The sequence below is a fragment of the Carassius gibelio genome, chromosome B2 (genome assembly GCF_023724105.1).
Source record: "Carassius gibelio isolate Cgi1373 ecotype wild population from Czech Republic chromosome B2, carGib1.2-hapl.c, whole genome shotgun sequence".
NCBI lineage: Eukaryota > Metazoa > Chordata > Actinopteri > Cypriniformes > Cyprinidae > Carassius > Carassius gibelio.
This window is the reverse complement of record NC_068397.1, coordinates 28,007,899-28,026,370: the sequence shown is the minus strand read 5'-3', so window position 1 is coordinate 28,026,370 and position 18,472 is coordinate 28,007,899. Positions and strand designations below refer to the sequence as shown.

The 18,472-nt window shown below is 38.2% G+C and overlaps 2 protein-coding genes across 3 annotated transcripts; both read left to right on the top strand.

Annotated features, from left to right (window-relative positions):
- The first annotated feature begins 6,600 nt into the window (after window positions 1–6,600).
- LOC127950594 (G-protein coupled receptor 55) lies at window positions 6,601–15,904 on the top strand. Of its 2 annotated transcripts, none has more exons than XM_052547741.1 (2): window positions 6,601–6,674; window positions 14,643–15,904. In XM_052547741.1, exons 1-2 carry the CDS (start codon window positions 6,672–6,674, stop codon window positions 15,522–15,524), a joined length of 885 nt encoding a protein of 294 aa, XP_052403701.1. In that variant the 5' UTR covers window positions 6,601–6,671; the 3' UTR covers window positions 15,525–15,904. The 2 variants fall into 2 exon arrangements, with proteins under 2 accessions (XP_052403701.1, XP_052403700.1); XM_052547740.1 differs by lacking the exon at window positions 6,601–6,674 and adding an exon at window positions 13,101–13,384.
- Window positions 7,937–9,165, top strand: LOC127950595 (G-protein coupled receptor 55-like). Its single transcript, XM_052547742.1, has one exon. The coding sequence runs from the start codon at window positions 7,937–7,939 to the stop codon at window positions 8,813–8,815; it is 879 nt and encodes a 292-aa protein (XP_052403702.1). The 3' UTR covers window positions 8,816–9,165.
- Window positions 15,905–18,472: the final 2,568 nt, after the last annotated feature.

Genomic DNA, 18,472 nt, shown 5'->3' with positions numbered 1-18,472 from the left:
ATTTTTCATCATAGTCTTCGTCAACGAAATTAACACTGATGTACACACACCATATTGAAACACCATATTGACAGAAAAACACAGAATTGTTGAAATTTTTATTAAAAAAGAAAAACTAAAATATCACATGGTCCTACAGTAAGTATTCAGACCCTTTACTCACTATTTAGTAGATGCACCCTTTTGATCTACCACCAACCCAAGCAACATTACTTACCTTTGGCTTGTTTCCCCGCAGTTCCTGTGTAACCCTCTCCTGCTGCCAACTCACCTCCACCATACGGATACTTCACCCACCGGCTCCATCCTGGACAGTGTATTCCTCTCAGCTTCATCTTTTTGTCTCATTGTCGTCTTGTATCATTGTCTTCATTAAACTGTGTTAAATCTCACACAGAATGATCTCACCCAACATGGAAGCAGCGAGCAACACTTCACTTTCGGAATTCGTCCATCACAGCGTCAACCGTATGGATCCGCAGCAGGAGAGCATCGTGAACACCGGACATGTGATCCAAGCGCTGGTGACACAGGTGTCCGAGCTCACATAGGAAAGATCCATCAACTCACCTCTCCCACTGCACCCACTGCACCGCCCGCACCACCTGCGCCACCCGTCCCCCAGGAGACCTCCCAGGACCACTTCCGGCCAGAGCCGTGCCTTCTGGCGCCAGAGAGCTACTCTGGTGAGTCTAACTTTTGCAAGACTTTCCTTAACAAATGTTCCATGCATTTTGCATTACAGCTCCGCACCTTCGTGACGGAAGAGTCCAAGGTTGCGTTTGCTCTTACCCTACTCTCTGGCAGGGCCGCCTTATGGGGGACGGTGGTGTGGGAAAATCAACATCCATGTTGCAACTCGTTCCATGCCCTCTCCGAAGAGATGAGACGAGTGTTCGATCGAGCCGCGGCTGGCAGGGAGGCCGCTCACCAGCTCTCGGACCTCCGACAAGGGAAGTCGTAGGTGGCGGATTATTCCATTCAGTTCCGCACCCTGGCGGCCGCGTGCCAGTGGAACGAGGCGGCACAGTGGGATCGATTACTGCATGGGCTGGCCGACCGTGTTCAGAAGGAGATCTACCTCCTCGAGCTGCCCCCAATGCTCAACGATCTCATCGACCTGGCACTCCGGGTGGACGCTCGGATTAAACGCCTGGGTAAATAAGCCAGTCCATCACGCCATTACGTCTCTCCGCAACGGGGCAGTTTGAGTCGAGAGAACATGGTCGGTCCGTCTACGATCACGAACTCATGCAGGTGGGTAGAGCTCAGCTTTCCCGGAGGGAGAGACAGCGGCGGAGGTCCCAAGGACTATGCTTATATTGCGGTGCTTTGGAGCACTACATCCATTCATGCCCGGTAAAAGAGCCAGCCCGGTAGTAAGTTTGAAGCTACTATCGGGAAGTCTTCAACCACATCTTCGATTCTCCTTCCAGTAAAACTGCGGTGGGAGAACCACACTCACGACTGTCACGCCCTTCTGGACTCTGGGGCCGAAAGTAATTTCATTGACTCTCTCCTTGCATGTCACTTGATCCTTCCTGTCCTTCCTGTGTCTCATCCCATCCATGTCACCACACTCAATGGCCATGAAACCATATCCTTTTATCTCATGGACTCCCCTGTCGCTCCCATTGTTTTAGGTCACCCCTGGTTAATCAAACATAATCCACGAGTGGATTGGGGTTCCAACACGGTCACCTTGTGGAGCGAAAGTTGTCATGAGTCTTGTCTGGTTTCTGCTTGTCCTGTTGTGCCTGTTTCTGTCTTTCAGAAGGAGACCATGGGGTTATCAAACGTGCCCGCAGAGTACTTGGACCTGAAGGAACTGTTCCATAAGTCCCGTGCTGCTTCTCTTCCTCCGCATCGTCCCTATGACTGTGCTATAGACTTAGTTCCAGGTAAGTCTCCGCCTAAAGGCAAGCTTTACTCTCTTTCTATTCCGGAGAGGGAGGCCATGGAGAAATACATTTCTGATTCCTTGGCATTGAGGTTCATCCGCCCTTCCTCTTCTCCAACGGGGGCGGGATTCTTTTTTGTGGGTAAGAAGGATTGTTCTCTGTGACCTTGTATTGACTACCGAGAGCTGAACAACATCACGATAAACAACACCTATCCATTGCCTTTGATGTCTTCAGCTTTCGAGAGGTAACGGGGAGCATCCGTATTCACAAAATTGGATTTATGTAATGCTTATCATTTGCTTCGCATCAGGAAGGGGGATGAATGGAAAACCGCCTTTAACACCCCTAGAGGGCACTTTGAATATTTGGTGATGCCGTTCGGGCTCTCCAACTCGGGGTTTTCCAAGCACTCGTTAATGACAGGTTGAGAGACATGGTAGATCAGTTTATATATGTTTACCTGGATGACATACTGAATTTTTCTTCATCTCTCCAGGAACATGTGCAACATGTCAGACGAGTGCTCCAGAGATTACTAAAGAATGGGCTTTTTGTCAAAGCGGAGAAAAGCGTATTCCATGCACAGTCTGTCCCCTTCCTGGGGGATATCGTCTCGTCCGAGGGAATACGTATGAATCCTGACGATGTTAAGGCTGTGATAGATTGGCCATCTCCAGATTCCCGTAAGACCCTACAGCGGTTTCTGGGGTTTGCCAATTTTTATCTACGTTTTATTCGTAATTTCAGCCAACTAATCACACCTCTGACTGCCTCGACCTACCCCAGTACTCCGTTCAGGTGGTCGGATGCAGCCGAGACTGCATTTACCAACCTCAAGAGCCACTTCGTTTTGGCTCCCATCCTTGTAGCCCCTGATCCCACATGACAGTTCGTGGGTTGAGGTCGATGCATCAGAGGTGGGGGTAGGAGCAATTCAATTCAATTCAATTCAAGTTTATTTGTATAGCGCTTTTTACAATACAAATCGTTACAAAGCAACTTTACAGAAAATTATGTTTCTACAATATTTAGTAGTAGCTAGTAGTTTGTGCACATTTGACAGGATTTTAGAAAAAATAAAAATAATAATAATAATACAAGACGTAGTCAGCTAGACGATGAACTATCAATATTATTAATTAAGTTATTATATGATGCAGTCACACATTTAGCAATAATTGTTAGTTCTGTTTGTTGATTCAGGGTTAGCATCATCTGAGGTCCTCTGAGGGTCAGCATCATCTCTTCTCAGGTGTTCTGGATCCAGACTGGAGCTTGTGTAAATCCTAGTTACCACGGGATGTAAATCCCGTGGCGAAACATAAAAAACAAAATAGAGACATCATTAGCATGGCTGCTGATCCAACAAAGTAAAATTAGTTTAACCCAAGCTAATGAATAAAAATGCACCTTTGATCAGATGCAACTACACTCACAATTTAAAAGATACATTATTCGTATGCTTGGCGAAAGAGATGTGTTTTTAATCTAGATTTAAACAGAGAGAGTGTGTCTGAACCCCGAACATTATCAGGAAGGCTATTCCAGAGTTTTGGAGCCAAATGTGAGAAAGCTCTGCCTCCTTTAGTGGACTTTGCTATCCTAGGAACTACCAAAAGTCCAGCGTTTTGTGACCTTAGGGTGCGTGATTGGTTGTAGCGTGGTAGAAGGCTAGTTAGGTACGCAGGAGCTATAACAGCATAACAGTGGAAGCTAATTCCGTATTTTCTAATAATATTACCAAGGGGCAACATGTATATTGAAAATAGAAGGGGACCTAGGACGGATCCTTGTGGCACTCCATATTTTACTGATGATAAATGAGATGACTCCCCATTTAAGTCATCTCATTTATCATCAGTAAAATATGGAGTGGCTATTCCAGAGTAGGAGCAGTTCTTTCCCAACGTGCTGCCTCGGACCACAAGATGCATCCCTGCGCGTTTTTCTCACATCGTTTATCTCCTGCTGAACGCAATTATGACATTGGTAACATAGAATTGTTGGCTGTCAAATTAGCTTTAGAGGAGTGGCGTCACTGGTTGGAAGGGTCAAGGGTACCTTCAATTGTTTCATTCACATTTCATTCCCTTTGCCAAATTACCTACAACCATGGAGACAGCGGTCACTGTCCTTGATCACGTCTTTCAGTTACATGGCCTCCCAGTAGACTTGGTTTCTGACAGGGGATCCCAATTCATATCCAAATTTTGGAAGGAATTTTGTAAATTGTTAGGAGTGACGGTTAGTCTGTCTTCGGGTTATCATCCCCAGAGTAACGGGCAGTCTGAGCGAGCCAACCAAGATTTAGAGAGAACGTTGCAATGTTTAGTCTCCAAGAATCCTTCCTCCTGGAGCCAACAACCCTCTATGGTGGAGTACGCTCACAATTCGTTACCAGTGTCAGCCACGGGCCTTTCTCCGTTTCAGTGCAGCTTAGGGTACCAGCCACCGGTTTTTCCTAATCTGGAGTCTGAAGTCGTGGTTCCCTCTGCTCAAGCATTTGTCTAGAGGTGCCACCGCACCTGGACCAGACCCCGCGAGACTCTGCTCCAGATGAGGGAGCGCCAAGGCCGATCTCCACCGGTCAAAGCATCCTGTTTACGTCGTGGGTCAAAAAGTGTGGCTTTCTACTAACAATATTCCTCTCCACTCCGTTTCTAACTAATTAGCTCCCAAATTTATTGGCCCTTTTCTTGTCACCAAGATCATAAGTCCGGTGACAGTCCGCCTCAACCTATCTCCAGCGTACAGGAGAATACATCCCACCTTCCATGTGTCCAAAATTAAACCTGTGTTTTATTCATGTATTAATCTGCCTACCCCGGTTCCCCCACCGCCGCGTCTCATAGATGGGGAGCCGACTTATTCAGTAAATCGTATTTTGGACTCAAGTCGGATGGGACAAGAATTCCAGTACTTAGTGGACTGGGAAGGTTACCGTCCGTAGGAGAGGAGTTGGGTACCTGCTAGGGACGTACTGGATCACTACCTTATTGATGATTACAATCAGCAGGTAAGTCCTTCTGGGATCTCCAGGAGGCATACTTAGGGGGGGGGGGGGGGGGTACACCGTGGTAAACCATGATCTCAGGGTTTTGCACTTTGTGGGTGAAGTCTGCGTGTTATGCGTCAGCACTGATTAGTTTGTGGGCATCTCCGCTAATTGTCATCAGCAACAGCTGTCACTCATTACTCATCTCTATTTATTGACTTGTCTAGCGTCTTGTGTTCGTGAGAGCATTGTTTCATGTACTGTATGTGACCTATGTTTGCTTTCTTGTGTGTTTATGCATTGGATGTCTGTGTCTCCCCGGAACCCCATCCACTCTACGCATACCACCACCAAGCAACATCACTTACCTTCGGCTCGCTTCCCTTCAGTTCCTGTGTCACCCTCTCCTGCTGCCAACTCACCTCCGCCATCTGGATCCTTCACCCACCGGCACCATCCTGGACAGTGTAATCCTCTCAGCTTCATCTTTGAGTCTCATTGTTGTCTTGTATACTTTCCGTACCCACTGTATATATATATATATATATATATATATATATATATATATATATATATATATACAGTGGGTACGGAAAGTATTCAGACCCCCTTAAATTTTTCACTCTTTGTTATATTGCAGAGATTTGCTAAAATCATTTCAAAGTTCATTTTTTTCCTCAATGTACACACAACACACCATATTGACTGAAAAACTGTAACGACTGGGTGAAGAAGTGGCAGGAAGCAAGTGCGAGATTTAACAGTTTAATGAAGACAATGATACAAGACAACAATGAGACTCAAAGATGAAGCTGAGAGGATTACACTGTCCAGGATGGTGCCGGTGGGTGAAGGATCCAGATATATATATATACTCTGCTCACTGTCCATACACATCATGTTTTTTTTTTAAAGAGCAAGCCCCACTCATTTAGTTTTTCCATCTGTGTGTCACGGATTGGCCAGGTTCCTCCACCACAATCACCCAGACCTCACAATCACCTGAGTTCTAACAATACACACCTGCACTCCATCAGCCACCCTGCTTCATAAGCACACACCACGCACCTCTCATTGTCCGGGCTCGTTTGTTTGAAGCAGACTCATAGTGCTTCTCTCTGCGAGTGTCACTAATCAAATCTTCTTGTGTTTACTTACCAGTATTCGCTGATGATCCCAGTCTATCAAGATCCTCTCTCCGGGAGTGTGTGAGCTGTAATCCAGTCAGTCCCGTCAGTGGTGCGTGTGTGTGTGCCATCGGTCTGTCATCCACCACAACCGAAGTTCAAAATCCATCCTGGAAGCTCCTTCCGCTATTCCTACTAAGGAAAGTACTGTCATCCATTCAAGGATCGAACTCAAGGATTCCTCACACCAGAACTCTGATACTCACTCATTCCTGCACGTCCATTCATTCTGCTACTCTGCTGTTCATAATAAACCACCTTCACTATTGTCTACCTGGTTGTCCGTCTGCTTCCTTAACACTGTGCACATTTCACAATACCTTTTTTTTTTCTTTGCAGGTAAACTTTTTAACACCATATATTTATGGCACACCATGTAAAAACTGCATATCATTCAGCATCAGCAGAGGAAAGACGCAGGCTGCAACATACAGCCTACGCTTGCGACTACGTCATGCCTACGTCATGCAACATACAGCTTACGCTTTTCAGTTCTTTAAACCTAGGTCTTGTCACAGCATCCAGAACTGCACTTCTGACAGACTCACAGGCTTTTTTTTTTGAGAGAAGAACAAGCTAGAAATCATGGTGAGTTGTTCTTGTTGTCAATCAGGGAAATGAAGGGATAACTAGACGTTAAAAAAAAAAAAAAAAAAAAAAAATTAAATTAGCAGGCAAGCTTGTTTAATTAATATTATGGTATTTAAGGCAATGAGTTTAAATGCTAGGGATTATGCTAGGGAAGAGATTACAGAAGTCATGCTGAATCATGTAATTATTCAAAACATCTAACATCATTTTTAATAACATATAATTCATATTCATGGTTATTTCACTGACAGATTTATTTATATAGCACCTTTAGAAACAAATTTAAAATTAATGAAGTACTTTACAACAATAAACTAGCTAAATACATTAATAATAAAATAAAATAATATTAAATAGAAAGAGTAAACCCTAAAATCATAACAAATTCTTTACAAATGTAATATTTGTAATTATACTGCCTGTAGCAGGAATATACTAGCACTTTTTATTATTATAAAAATAAGAGCATTAAAACCTGTACGTTTTACATGTTATGATTTTGTATTCAGAGCTTGTATTTTAACGCATGTTTCTAAACTGCATATAAAACTATATTTTACGTCACAATCAACTTCTTATTAATTACAAAGCTATTGTTTGTTAGAGCATTGCATGTAACCTTAAAATGCTACACTTCCTGTCCTCATTTATACATGTATACATGACTGTTGTAAAACCACAGTGTGTTTTTTTACATCAAGCTGCATGTTTCAGTACGCTTCTCTGCACGTACACGCTTCTACAGTCTGCATACAGTGGTCAAGAAATATTTATAAATTTAAGCTACATTTAAAAATGTGTCAATATCATAAATTAAATGTAAAACCATGTAGCATTTATTCTAAACAAAGTACATTCTCCAAGATAAATAAGTAGTATGTTCTTCAAATGATAAAACAAAATGTATTTGCACACTTCCTGGTTGGGAAACATTTATTGCTCATGATGAAACACAACCCACCTCTAACTTCATAAGAATTGACTTCACACAGACAGCACAAACCACCAAAACTACAAGAATCTGATCAAATGAATTCTGAAAAAAGAATTTGCATTATTCGTCTGACACATTTTGCTATTTAATTAAAAAAATGAGCCAAAATAACTGAAAAGGGAAATTAAAACAGGTTATCCTGCAGCATCTGAGCTCATGTATTTAAATATTTTACTTGTAATGATAAGAACTTAAATCTCTTCAAGCAGCTTTCTCACTTAAATGACCACTAACCCTTTGTACAATATCATTGGCTCTGGTCTAGATGGAATATAACTGCAGTGCAGAGAGGAGCAACACAGACAAAGCACTCAGTTACTTTGAACGTGTTGCCTACCCACCTGTCTTCATAGTGGGGCTTTTCTTCAACGTCACAGCTCTGTGTATCTTCTGCCGCCTCAAGCGCTGGACAGACACGCACATCTACATGTTCAGTCTACTGGTGGCTGATTTCCAAGCCATTATTTTTCTACCTTTCAAGATACTGGAAGCCTTTTGCCCGATTAAACCCAGTGTATTGTGTACATTCCTGCTGTGCACCCAATACTCCAAAATGTACAGCAGCATCTTCACCATTACAGCCATCAGCTTTCAGCGATTCATAGCCGTCAAGTTTCCGTTTCTGACCAAAGCACTGGCCTCCAGAAGTAAGATGATCGCCATTTCAAAGTGCATCTTCATCTGGATGATAGTAGTGGTCATCTGTGCTAGTAACTATGGCGACCTTCTCCCAGACAAATTACATACCTGTTATGACCGAAAAATAACAGAAAAGCTTGGTTCAAGATTTTTCTATCTTTTAGAGATTTTAGGTTATCTTATTCCAGTGCTCATCGTCATACTTTGCTCCACACAAACCATCTACATCCTGATCAGATCCCTTAAGCATGTCCAAGGCAGGGATAAAATGGAAAGGACAAACATTGCCGCTATCATCACTGCGAACATGTTCACATTCATAGTTTGCTTCACGCCCGTTCATATTGGTCTTTTGTTGCAATATGTAGCATCAGATGATTCACGTGACTTTGTGCATGTGTTTCTTGATGTCTCTGAGTGGATCGCTACTACCAACTGCTGTCTGGATTCGATTGGCTATTACTTTCTGCTGAAAAGAGTTAAAAGGGACACTTGTTCATACTGAATGAAAAAAGTTATCTAGAGTAAGTTGATCTAGATTAGATTGAGGCAGATCCCCGTCATATAAGAACACAGTATAACAAAGAGTGGTCTACATCTGACAACATTGGTGTAATCATGGTTACAAGATTTGATGGAAATACCATAATAATTCTATAAAGTACACTTTAAAAACTTTGTTGCATGAATAAGATAATCGCAAAAAGTAGCCTACCATGGCATGGCACTACAAGGGTACGTGTGTTCTTGTTTTGACGGTTACTTTCAGAAAATATATATTTATTTTTGTATGCAATATTTCCCAATAAAATGCCTAAATGATTATCCTCGGCACTTGATGATTTTCATGATAAAGTAATATGCCTATATGATGGAATTCAATAATATTATTTAAATAAAATTATTATATTATATTATATTATAAGCTTAGCTATGATTTTATCCAGTGACTTTGATCACATGCAATTTTTATCTGAGCAATATATAGATTTATACATTGTATTATTTTTATATTATGTTTACGTAATCAGGTTCCAAAAACGAAGTACTTGTAATAAGATTTAGTTAAATACTCTTAACCAGAGTATAGTTGGTTATTTATTGAATAGATTATAACACATTATTAACACAATAGCAATAAATGATATACCCTTAGTCTACTCACTGCTGTGTTTGTGCACTTGGATGGGTTAAACGCAGAGCACCAATTCCAAGTAACATACTTTGCAAATGTCACGACTTTCACTTTTCACTTTCATAATTTATTGATTCTCCCTATTCCTCTTTTTCATCTTTTAAATGTTGTTATTTGTAAAATAACCTACTGCTTCTGCATTCATTCATTTTATACAGAATATCTCTTTGGGTTTTTGAGGCTTTAGCCTTTGTAACTTAATGGATCTAATCTATGCATGAACAGCTTGTAACACTCCAAAGAGAAAGGAAAACTTGAAATTGCATCATATGACCCCTTTGAGATACACAAATTCACATTATTTCTCATTTATATGCAATGCAGGCATTCCCAAACTTTTTTGTCATCTGCACTTTTTTACCTAATATATTAACTAGAAGTACCCTGAGATTTTAAAATAAATATTTTAATAATTATCACATTTGTATGTTTACAGTTCCCTGTTGGTTAATGGTCAATTACTGTACATGTAAGTAAACACATTTATTTTAGTGTTTTATTTTGATTGATGTTATTAAATGTTAGAATACATTTTTTTTTTTTAAATGTTATGATTTAATGCATTATTATCTTTTCATTAAACTCCCGAAGCCTCTGCAGTTCATTTACAAACCCCAGTTTGGGAAAAATTGAAGTAGCATAATGTTAAACACACTTCATGTTATTAATTACAATGAATGTAATATATTTTCTTACTCTTTGTATGTTTTATATCAGTATGGTATGAGATTGTCCTATTTAAATCAATGTGATGAAGTTAGGTCAAAAGTAACCAAAGAGTATTCTGATTACATTAATTTAAAAGTGTAATGTAATGGATTATGTTACTAACTACAATGTTTGTCATGTAATTTGCAATCAGTAACAGACTACATTTTGTAAGCAATCCACCCAGCATTTGTTATCATTATATTTTCAATGCATTTCTTTTAATAAACTGATTTATTTATTATCATTTATATTATATTTTGTATTATTTTTATATATTTTCTTAAAGAAAAATGATTTTAAAATAGTTATGAATAAAGTACACAAATCTAAATAATAAATCATCATTTGAGATGATGGATAGTTGCTCTGAGCAGGTTTCACGGTTTGTCATGTAAGGTTAAACCGCCCTCTAGTGATCATTCAGTGTGTACGTCACATGCTTTGTCTCTGCAGTCTCGTGCTCACACAGTAGACATCAAAAGCATTTGGCACGTGGCAATAGGTGTAGCGATTAAATGATCACATGAACTGAAAACTGCCAGTGTTAAATAACTAATCAGGTCTAGGGAGTCCTAAAAACACCATCCATATTATTAGTAATACGTTTTTTCTTCGTCATGTTACCATAAAATGCAGGCCTAACGCAGGGCCATCGCTAGTGGGGTGAAAGGTGGTGACGATTATAGGGGCCCACGGCTGAGGGGGTGCCCCGGCGATCTCAACCGCTTGGATGAGGCCAGCCTAAAAAGACGCTCAGGACAGTTTACACCGACAGACCACTGCTGCTTGTGTTCAGGAAAGCTTATAATTTTCATGTGTTTTTAAGCCTTGCCACTTCAGCAACACTGAACCGAGCTCTCCTTTGCGAAGTTCTCCTCGAGGTTCCTGCTGCACATGAATGAACAAATACGAATCGCAGTTTAAACAGACAGAAAAGGACATGAAAGAGCCCAATTCAGCCCCGCGGTGTTCTGGTGTTAAGTTAAAAATTACAAATTTCAAACAGGGCCCACTGGTACAACCTTCATCGGGGCCCCACAAACCCCAGCTACGGCCCTGGTGAACGCAAAGCATTTTGGGAATCCGCGGCACAAACATTAGGCACCAGACTTCTTTTGCATGGAGGGAAGAACATAGTGCTCAAGATGCCGTCTACCTGCTGTGTTATAAACTGCAATAGTCGTTCTCACGATAGAAGTGGGTAAGATCGGAATATCCTTTTATCGTTTTCCAGCATGGAAAACTAATAGTACAAGCCATGTTTCAGAGGTGACAAAAAGGCGACGAATGGCATGGATAGCAGCGGTAAGGAGGCCAAGATTACCATCGATCACACTCCACTACACATGATGGTTGCCCTGTGTATAGCTAATCTGGATTCCTCAGGAATAGAGGTTGTGATATGACACAATTTCTTTATATTGTTACTGTCAGACACTACACCTGCCCCTGAGATAGAAGCTCCTGTGAATCCACCTCCATCACCGGACACTGTCCACACCACTCATGAGACTGAGCTGAAGACTTTGCTGGATACAATTGTGGTTGTGTGCTGTGCTTTGATCAATATGTGTCCAAGTATTGCTGTGAAGGTGTCTTGTTAGAATTATACACCATGCTCACATCTAATATGTAAATGTTTTTTTTTTTTTTTTCAAAAGATTTTGTAATGTCTCTTCTCACATTTAATGTTTTTTTTAGCCATGTCTGTAAATAAAAAAAATAAAAACAAAGATTGAATGAAATTCTGCCCCCTTTATCTGTATTAAGGAAGAATTGTGCAAAATCAGTGTTCTTTGGTTGCAAACACAATTACATAACTTAAATAGTAGTAACAACCAACTTAATTTCAGTTTCTTTACATATTTAACATGTAAATACATTCATATGAATACATTAACATGTAAATACATTTAGATGAACACATTTACATTTGTAAAGAGTCCATAGAAATGATGAGAAACTGGAAATGTATGAGGTAGGTTATGGGTGATAAGTCACAGACAAGTGACTCTTCTCTGGCTGGTGTGCTGCTGAGTCCCACGCAGTCTAAATGGAACCACAGTTCTGATTATCGCAAGCAAACATGTCATCAAGCTCTTCAGGCTGTCAGCAAAAGCACCACGACACAGCCTTTTCACATGCCCTTCTTTTGGGCTGGAGGGTGTTACCTTGATCAGTCGCTCTGCTCGTAAGGATCGAGTCCTTTGATTCTCTTTATTTTCTCGTCATATCTCATCTTTGCATTAGAATTTAGTTTAAGGCGGTATGGTCCGACAATGTTTTCTTTAGCCCGCTGCATTTTGTAAGATTATATTCTGTATTTCACGCTACTTTTTCATTATTTTGATCCCAGAACACTAGCCTGCAATGCCAGACCATGTTAACTGGCCAAACATACCCATAATTCTTTGCGTTCTGATGACGTTGAGATGAAACCAATCAAATAGCGTCGTGTGCGGGGCATTGAGCAAGTCTGCATAGCGCATTAAAAAATCTAATTGACTTTAATCAAACCTCGGATCCGTGATAAGTTTTGTGTTCCGTCTCAACACTAGTGTAGTAGCACTGATCACTAAAATAATTAAGCAGAGGACGGGATACATTGACCAGAAAGGGGGAAATCCCACGCATTCCGCCCCCCCCCCAGCAAGTCGCACCCTGTGTGTGTGTGTTTGTGTGTGTGTGTACTTAACCACATACCTTCACACTAAATACTCTGCACCCTCCATAAGCATCATGTTTTTTTTTTTTTAAAGAGCAAGCCCCACTCATTTAGTTTTTCCATCTGTGCACATTTCACAATACCTTTTTTTTTTTTTTTTTTTTTTTGTGCAGGTAAACTTTATAACACCAAATATTTATGGCACACCATGTAAAAACTGCATATTACCAGTGCTGAAAATGGAAATCTGTAGACAGCAGTGAGTGTGTACCAGTGTTCTGACACCTTATAGCACTTTCAGTGTCAAAGGTTCAATCATAATCTACATTGATGATGCAACATCATTCAGCATCAGCAGAGGAAAGACGCAGGCTGTCAGGTCATGCAACATACAGCCTACGCTTTTCAGTTCTTTAAACCTAGGGCTTGTCACAGCACCCAGAACTGCACTTCTGACGGACTCACAGGCTTTTTTTTGAGAGAAGAACAAGCTAGAAATCATGGTGAGTTGTTCTTGTTGTCAATCAGGGAAATGGAGGGATAACTAGACGTAAAAAAAAAAAAAAAGATTATTCAATTAGCAGTCAAGCTTGTTTTATTAATATTATGGTATTTAAGGCAATGAGTTTAAATGCTAGGGATTACGGAAGAGTTTACAGAAGTCATGCTGAATCATGTAATTATTCAAAACATCATTATTTTTAATAACATAATTCATATTCATGGTAATTTCACTGATAGATTTATTTATATAGCACCTTTAGAAACAAATTTAAAATTAATGAAGTACTTTACAACAATAAACTAGCTAAATACATTAATAATAAAATAAAATAATATTAAATAGAAAGAGTAAATCCTAAAATCATAACAAATTCTTTACAAATGTAATATTTGTAATTATACTGCCTGTAGCAGGAATATACTAGCACTTTTTATTATTATAAATATAAGAGCATAAAAACCTGTATGTTTTACAAGTTATGATTTTGTATTCAGAGCTTTAAAGCATGTTTCTAAACTGCATATAAAACTATTTTACGTCACAATCAACTTCTTATTCATTACTAAGCTATTGTTTGTTAAAGCATTGCATGTAACCTCAAAATGCTACACTTCCTGTCCTCATTTATGTATTTAAATATACATGACTGTTTTAAAACCACAGTGTGTTTTTTTTTTTACATCAAGCTGCATGTTTCAGTATGCTTCTCTGCACGTACACGCTCTACAGTCTGCATACAGAGGTCAAGAAACTATTTATAAATTTAAGATACATTTAAATAATTGTCAATATCATAGATTAAATTTAAAACCATGTGGCATTTATTCTACACAAAGTACATTTTCCAAGATAAATAAGTAGTATGTTCTTCAAATGATAAAACAAAATGTATTTGCACACTTCCTGGTTGGGAAACATTAATCGCTCATGATGAAACACAACCCACCTCTAACTTCATAAGAATTGACTTCACACAGACAGCGCAAACCACCAAAACTACAAGATACTGATCAGATTAATTCTGAGAAAATAATCTGCAGCATTTGTCTGACACATTTTGCTATTTAATAAAAAAAAAATTAGCCAAAATAACTCTGAAAAGTGAAGTTAGTGTAGATAAACAGGCTATCCTGCAGCATCTGAGCTCATGCATTTTAATATTTTACTTGTAATGATAAGAACTTTAACTTCTTAAAGCAGCTTTCTCACTTAAATGACCACTAACCCTTTGTACAATATCATTGGCTCTGGTCTAGATGGAATATAACTGCAGTGCAGAGATGAACAACACAGACAAAGCACTCAGTTACTTTGAACGTGTTGCCTACCCACCTGTCTTCATAGTGGGTCTTTTCTTCAACGTCACAGCTCTGTGTATCTTCTGCCGCCTCAAGCGCTGGACAGACACGCACATCTACATGTTCAATCTACTGGTGGCCGATTTCCTAGCCATTATTTTTCTACCTTTCAGGATACTGGAAGCCTTTTGCCCGATTAAACCCAGTGTATTGTGTACATTCCTGCTGTGCACCCAATACTCTAACATGTACAGCAGCATCTTCACCATTACAGCCATCAGCTTTCAGCGATTCATAGCCGTCAAGTTTCCGTTTCTGACCAAAGCACTGGCCTCCAGAAGTAAGATGATCGCCATTTCAAAGTGCATCTTCATCTGGATGATAGTAGTGGTCATCTGTGCAAGTAACTATGGCGACCTTCTCCCAGACAAATTACAGACCTGTTATGACCTAAGAATAACAGAAAAGCTTGTTACAAGATTTTTCTATCTTTTAGAGATTTTAGGTTATCTTATTCCAGTGCTCATCGTCATACTTTGCTCCACACAAACCATCTACATCCTGATCAGATCCCTTAAGCATGTCCAAGGCAGGGATAAAATGGAAAGGACAAACATTGCCGCTATCATCACTGCGAACATGTTCACATTCATAGTTTGCTTCACACCTGTTCATATTGGTCTTTTGTTGCAATATATAGCATCAGATGATTTACGTGACTTTGTGCATGTGTTTCTTGATGTCTCTGAGTGGATCGCTACTACCAACTGCTGTCTGGATTCGATTGGCTATTACTTTCTGCTGAAAAGAGCTAGTAAAAGGGACACTTGTTCATACTGAATGAAAAAAGTTATCTAGAGTAAGATGATCTAGATTAGATTGAGGCAGATCCCGGTCATATAAGAACACAGTAACAACAAAGTGTGGTCTACATTTGACAACATTGGTGTAATCATGGTTACAAGATTTGATGGAAATGCCATAATAATTCTATAAAGTACACTTTAAAAACTTTGTTGCATGAATAAGATAATCGCAAAAAGTAGCCTAGCATGGCATGGCACTACAAGGGTACGTGTGTTCTTGTTTTGACTGTTACTTTCAGAAAATATATATTTATTTTTTTATGCAATATTTCCCAATAAAATGTCTAAATGATTATTTTCTGCACTTTGCCATTTTTGTAATGTTTTAATGATGATTTTCATGATGAAGTAATATGCCTATATGATGGAATTCAATAATATTGTTTAAATAAAATTATTATATTATATTATATTATATTATATTAATTATATTATATTAATATAATTATAATTATATAATTTAAACTCCTGAAGCCCCTGAAGTTCATTTACAAACCCCAGTTTGGGAAAAATTGAAGTAGCATAATGTTAAACGCACTTCATGTTATTAATTACATCGAATGGAATATATTTTCTTACTCTTAGTATGTTTTATATCAGTATGGTATGAGATAGTCCTATTTAAATCAATGTGATGAAGTTAGGTCAAAAGTAATCAAAGAGTATTCTGATTACATTAACTTAAATGTGTAATGTAATGGATTATCGTCATTTTTGTCATGTAATTTGCAATCAGTTATAGACTACAATTTGTAAGCATTCTACCCAGTATTTGTTATAATTATCATATTTTCAATGCATTTGTTTTATTAAACTGATTTATTTATTATTATTTTTTATTATATTTATTATTATTTTTTATATATTTTCTTAAAGAAAAATGATTTAAAATAGTTATGAAAAAAGTACACAAATCTAAATAATAAATCATCATTTGAGATGATGGATAGATGCTTTGAGCAGTTTGCACGGTTTGTCATGTAAGGTTAAACCGCCCTCTAGTGATCATTCAGTGTAGACGTCACATGCTTTGTCTCTGCAGTCTCGTGCTCACAGAGTAGACATCAAAAGCATTTGGCACGTGGCAATAGGTATAGCGATTAAATGATCACATGAACTGAAAACTGCCAGTGTTAAATAACTAATCAGGTCTAGGGAGTCCTAAAAACACCATCCATATTATTAGTAATACGTTTTTTCTTCGGCATGTTACCAAACAATGTAGGCCTACGCATTGTTTTGTTTAAATAGTATCATAGTAAAACCAAAAGTACTTATGTATTACTATCTGATAGCATCTATGCAGGTTTAGCGACCGCTTGAGATTGAGATCCGTCTGTTTATTACACCAAACTATTACACCTTTGACTTAATTTTAGTTTTAAAATCTATTAGAAGCTAAGGACATGAATGAGTCGAATTAAACTGTATTGATGCTAAAAGCCTGATATAATTGATATGTTGATGTGTCTAATTAACTTCCAAGTAATGATCCTTCAAAACAACATCACTCTAGTCTTCAGATTGCACGGAAGTTGCCATGGTGATATGGTTCTCCATAGCAACACAGAGATGCTGTGTGAAATTTCAATGTATGTGCAGTTCAGTGAAACGCCATCTACTGCAAATGAAGCAAACAACCTTTTCACCTGATGAACATGTATGGAAAATATTAGTTAGATAAATGCTCATACTCAGATATTCTAACGTTTAATAACAACGGCTAACAAACAGTTAAAGGTAGCCATTGAGGGACTAAGAGATTGTTTACAGTAGGCCAAAATGTCAAAAAAAATTTGTTTTATATAATTATAACCATTGATACCAAATATGATTTGTTTTATCAGCAGAATAGAAGACAGACAAACTAAAACCACAAAGCATCACTGAATGCAGTAAAAACCATGGCTAATACTTAGTAGTGTTTTTGCAGTTGTTTTCCCTCCAAAATGATGTCACTTCCTGAAGGATAAAGCCACTGAGGAACTGGCTTTTGTTAAAGGGATTGTACAAAAGACTAACAGGATGGAAAGTGATTACTGTACATGGAATATCCTAATAATCCTAAAAATATGTTAATATAATATCTCACGAAAACATGTTTTGTCAAAAAAATAAAATAAAATATATATATATATATATATATATATATATATATATATATATATATATATATATATATATATATAACTTAATCATTTGACTGTTTTGATTTAAAAATACACTGAGACGAGATAAAAATGGCAACATCTGCTTAGTCCAAAGAAGTAAAATTATTTAAAATGTATTCCTATGTTAATTAACGGTGCATGTATTAAATGATCACAAAATGCTATCATGCAATATTTCAGAGAGCAATAATTTTCAGTGCTTTGATTTAGAAATGCATTGAGACATGACAAAAAAAACTAGTCTGAGTAACTCTGCTCAGACTAGTGAAATTATTTAAATTCTGCTCCTACTGTATGTTCAGTTAATTCTGATGTAGTGAAAAATTAAAATGAACTAATGTGATTTCCATCTTTTAAAATGGTCAATTAAATATTTTATTTAAATTGAGACATATATAATTAGTAGAGTGAAAATGTATTTTATTTTCCATGGCTTAAAATGATGTACTACTTTGATTAAACAATTATTAATACAGGCCCTTGTTTTATTAAAATGTTATTTTTAAAATATAATTCATTACGTTCTAACTTTCTGTTGGTAGAAACAGTCTCTGATGTAAGGTTAAGGTTACTAGCTGACGTAGTATCCTTAATTATTATTAGAATGAATAATAATAAGGTACAAAAATGCACCCTTTAAAAGAAAATAAGGTACAAAAAATTTACCGCACCAGTGACAGCTTTTGTACCTTTTTTACTTAAGAGTGTAGCATAATCTCTTTATGGAAGACACATTTATCAGAGACAAAGG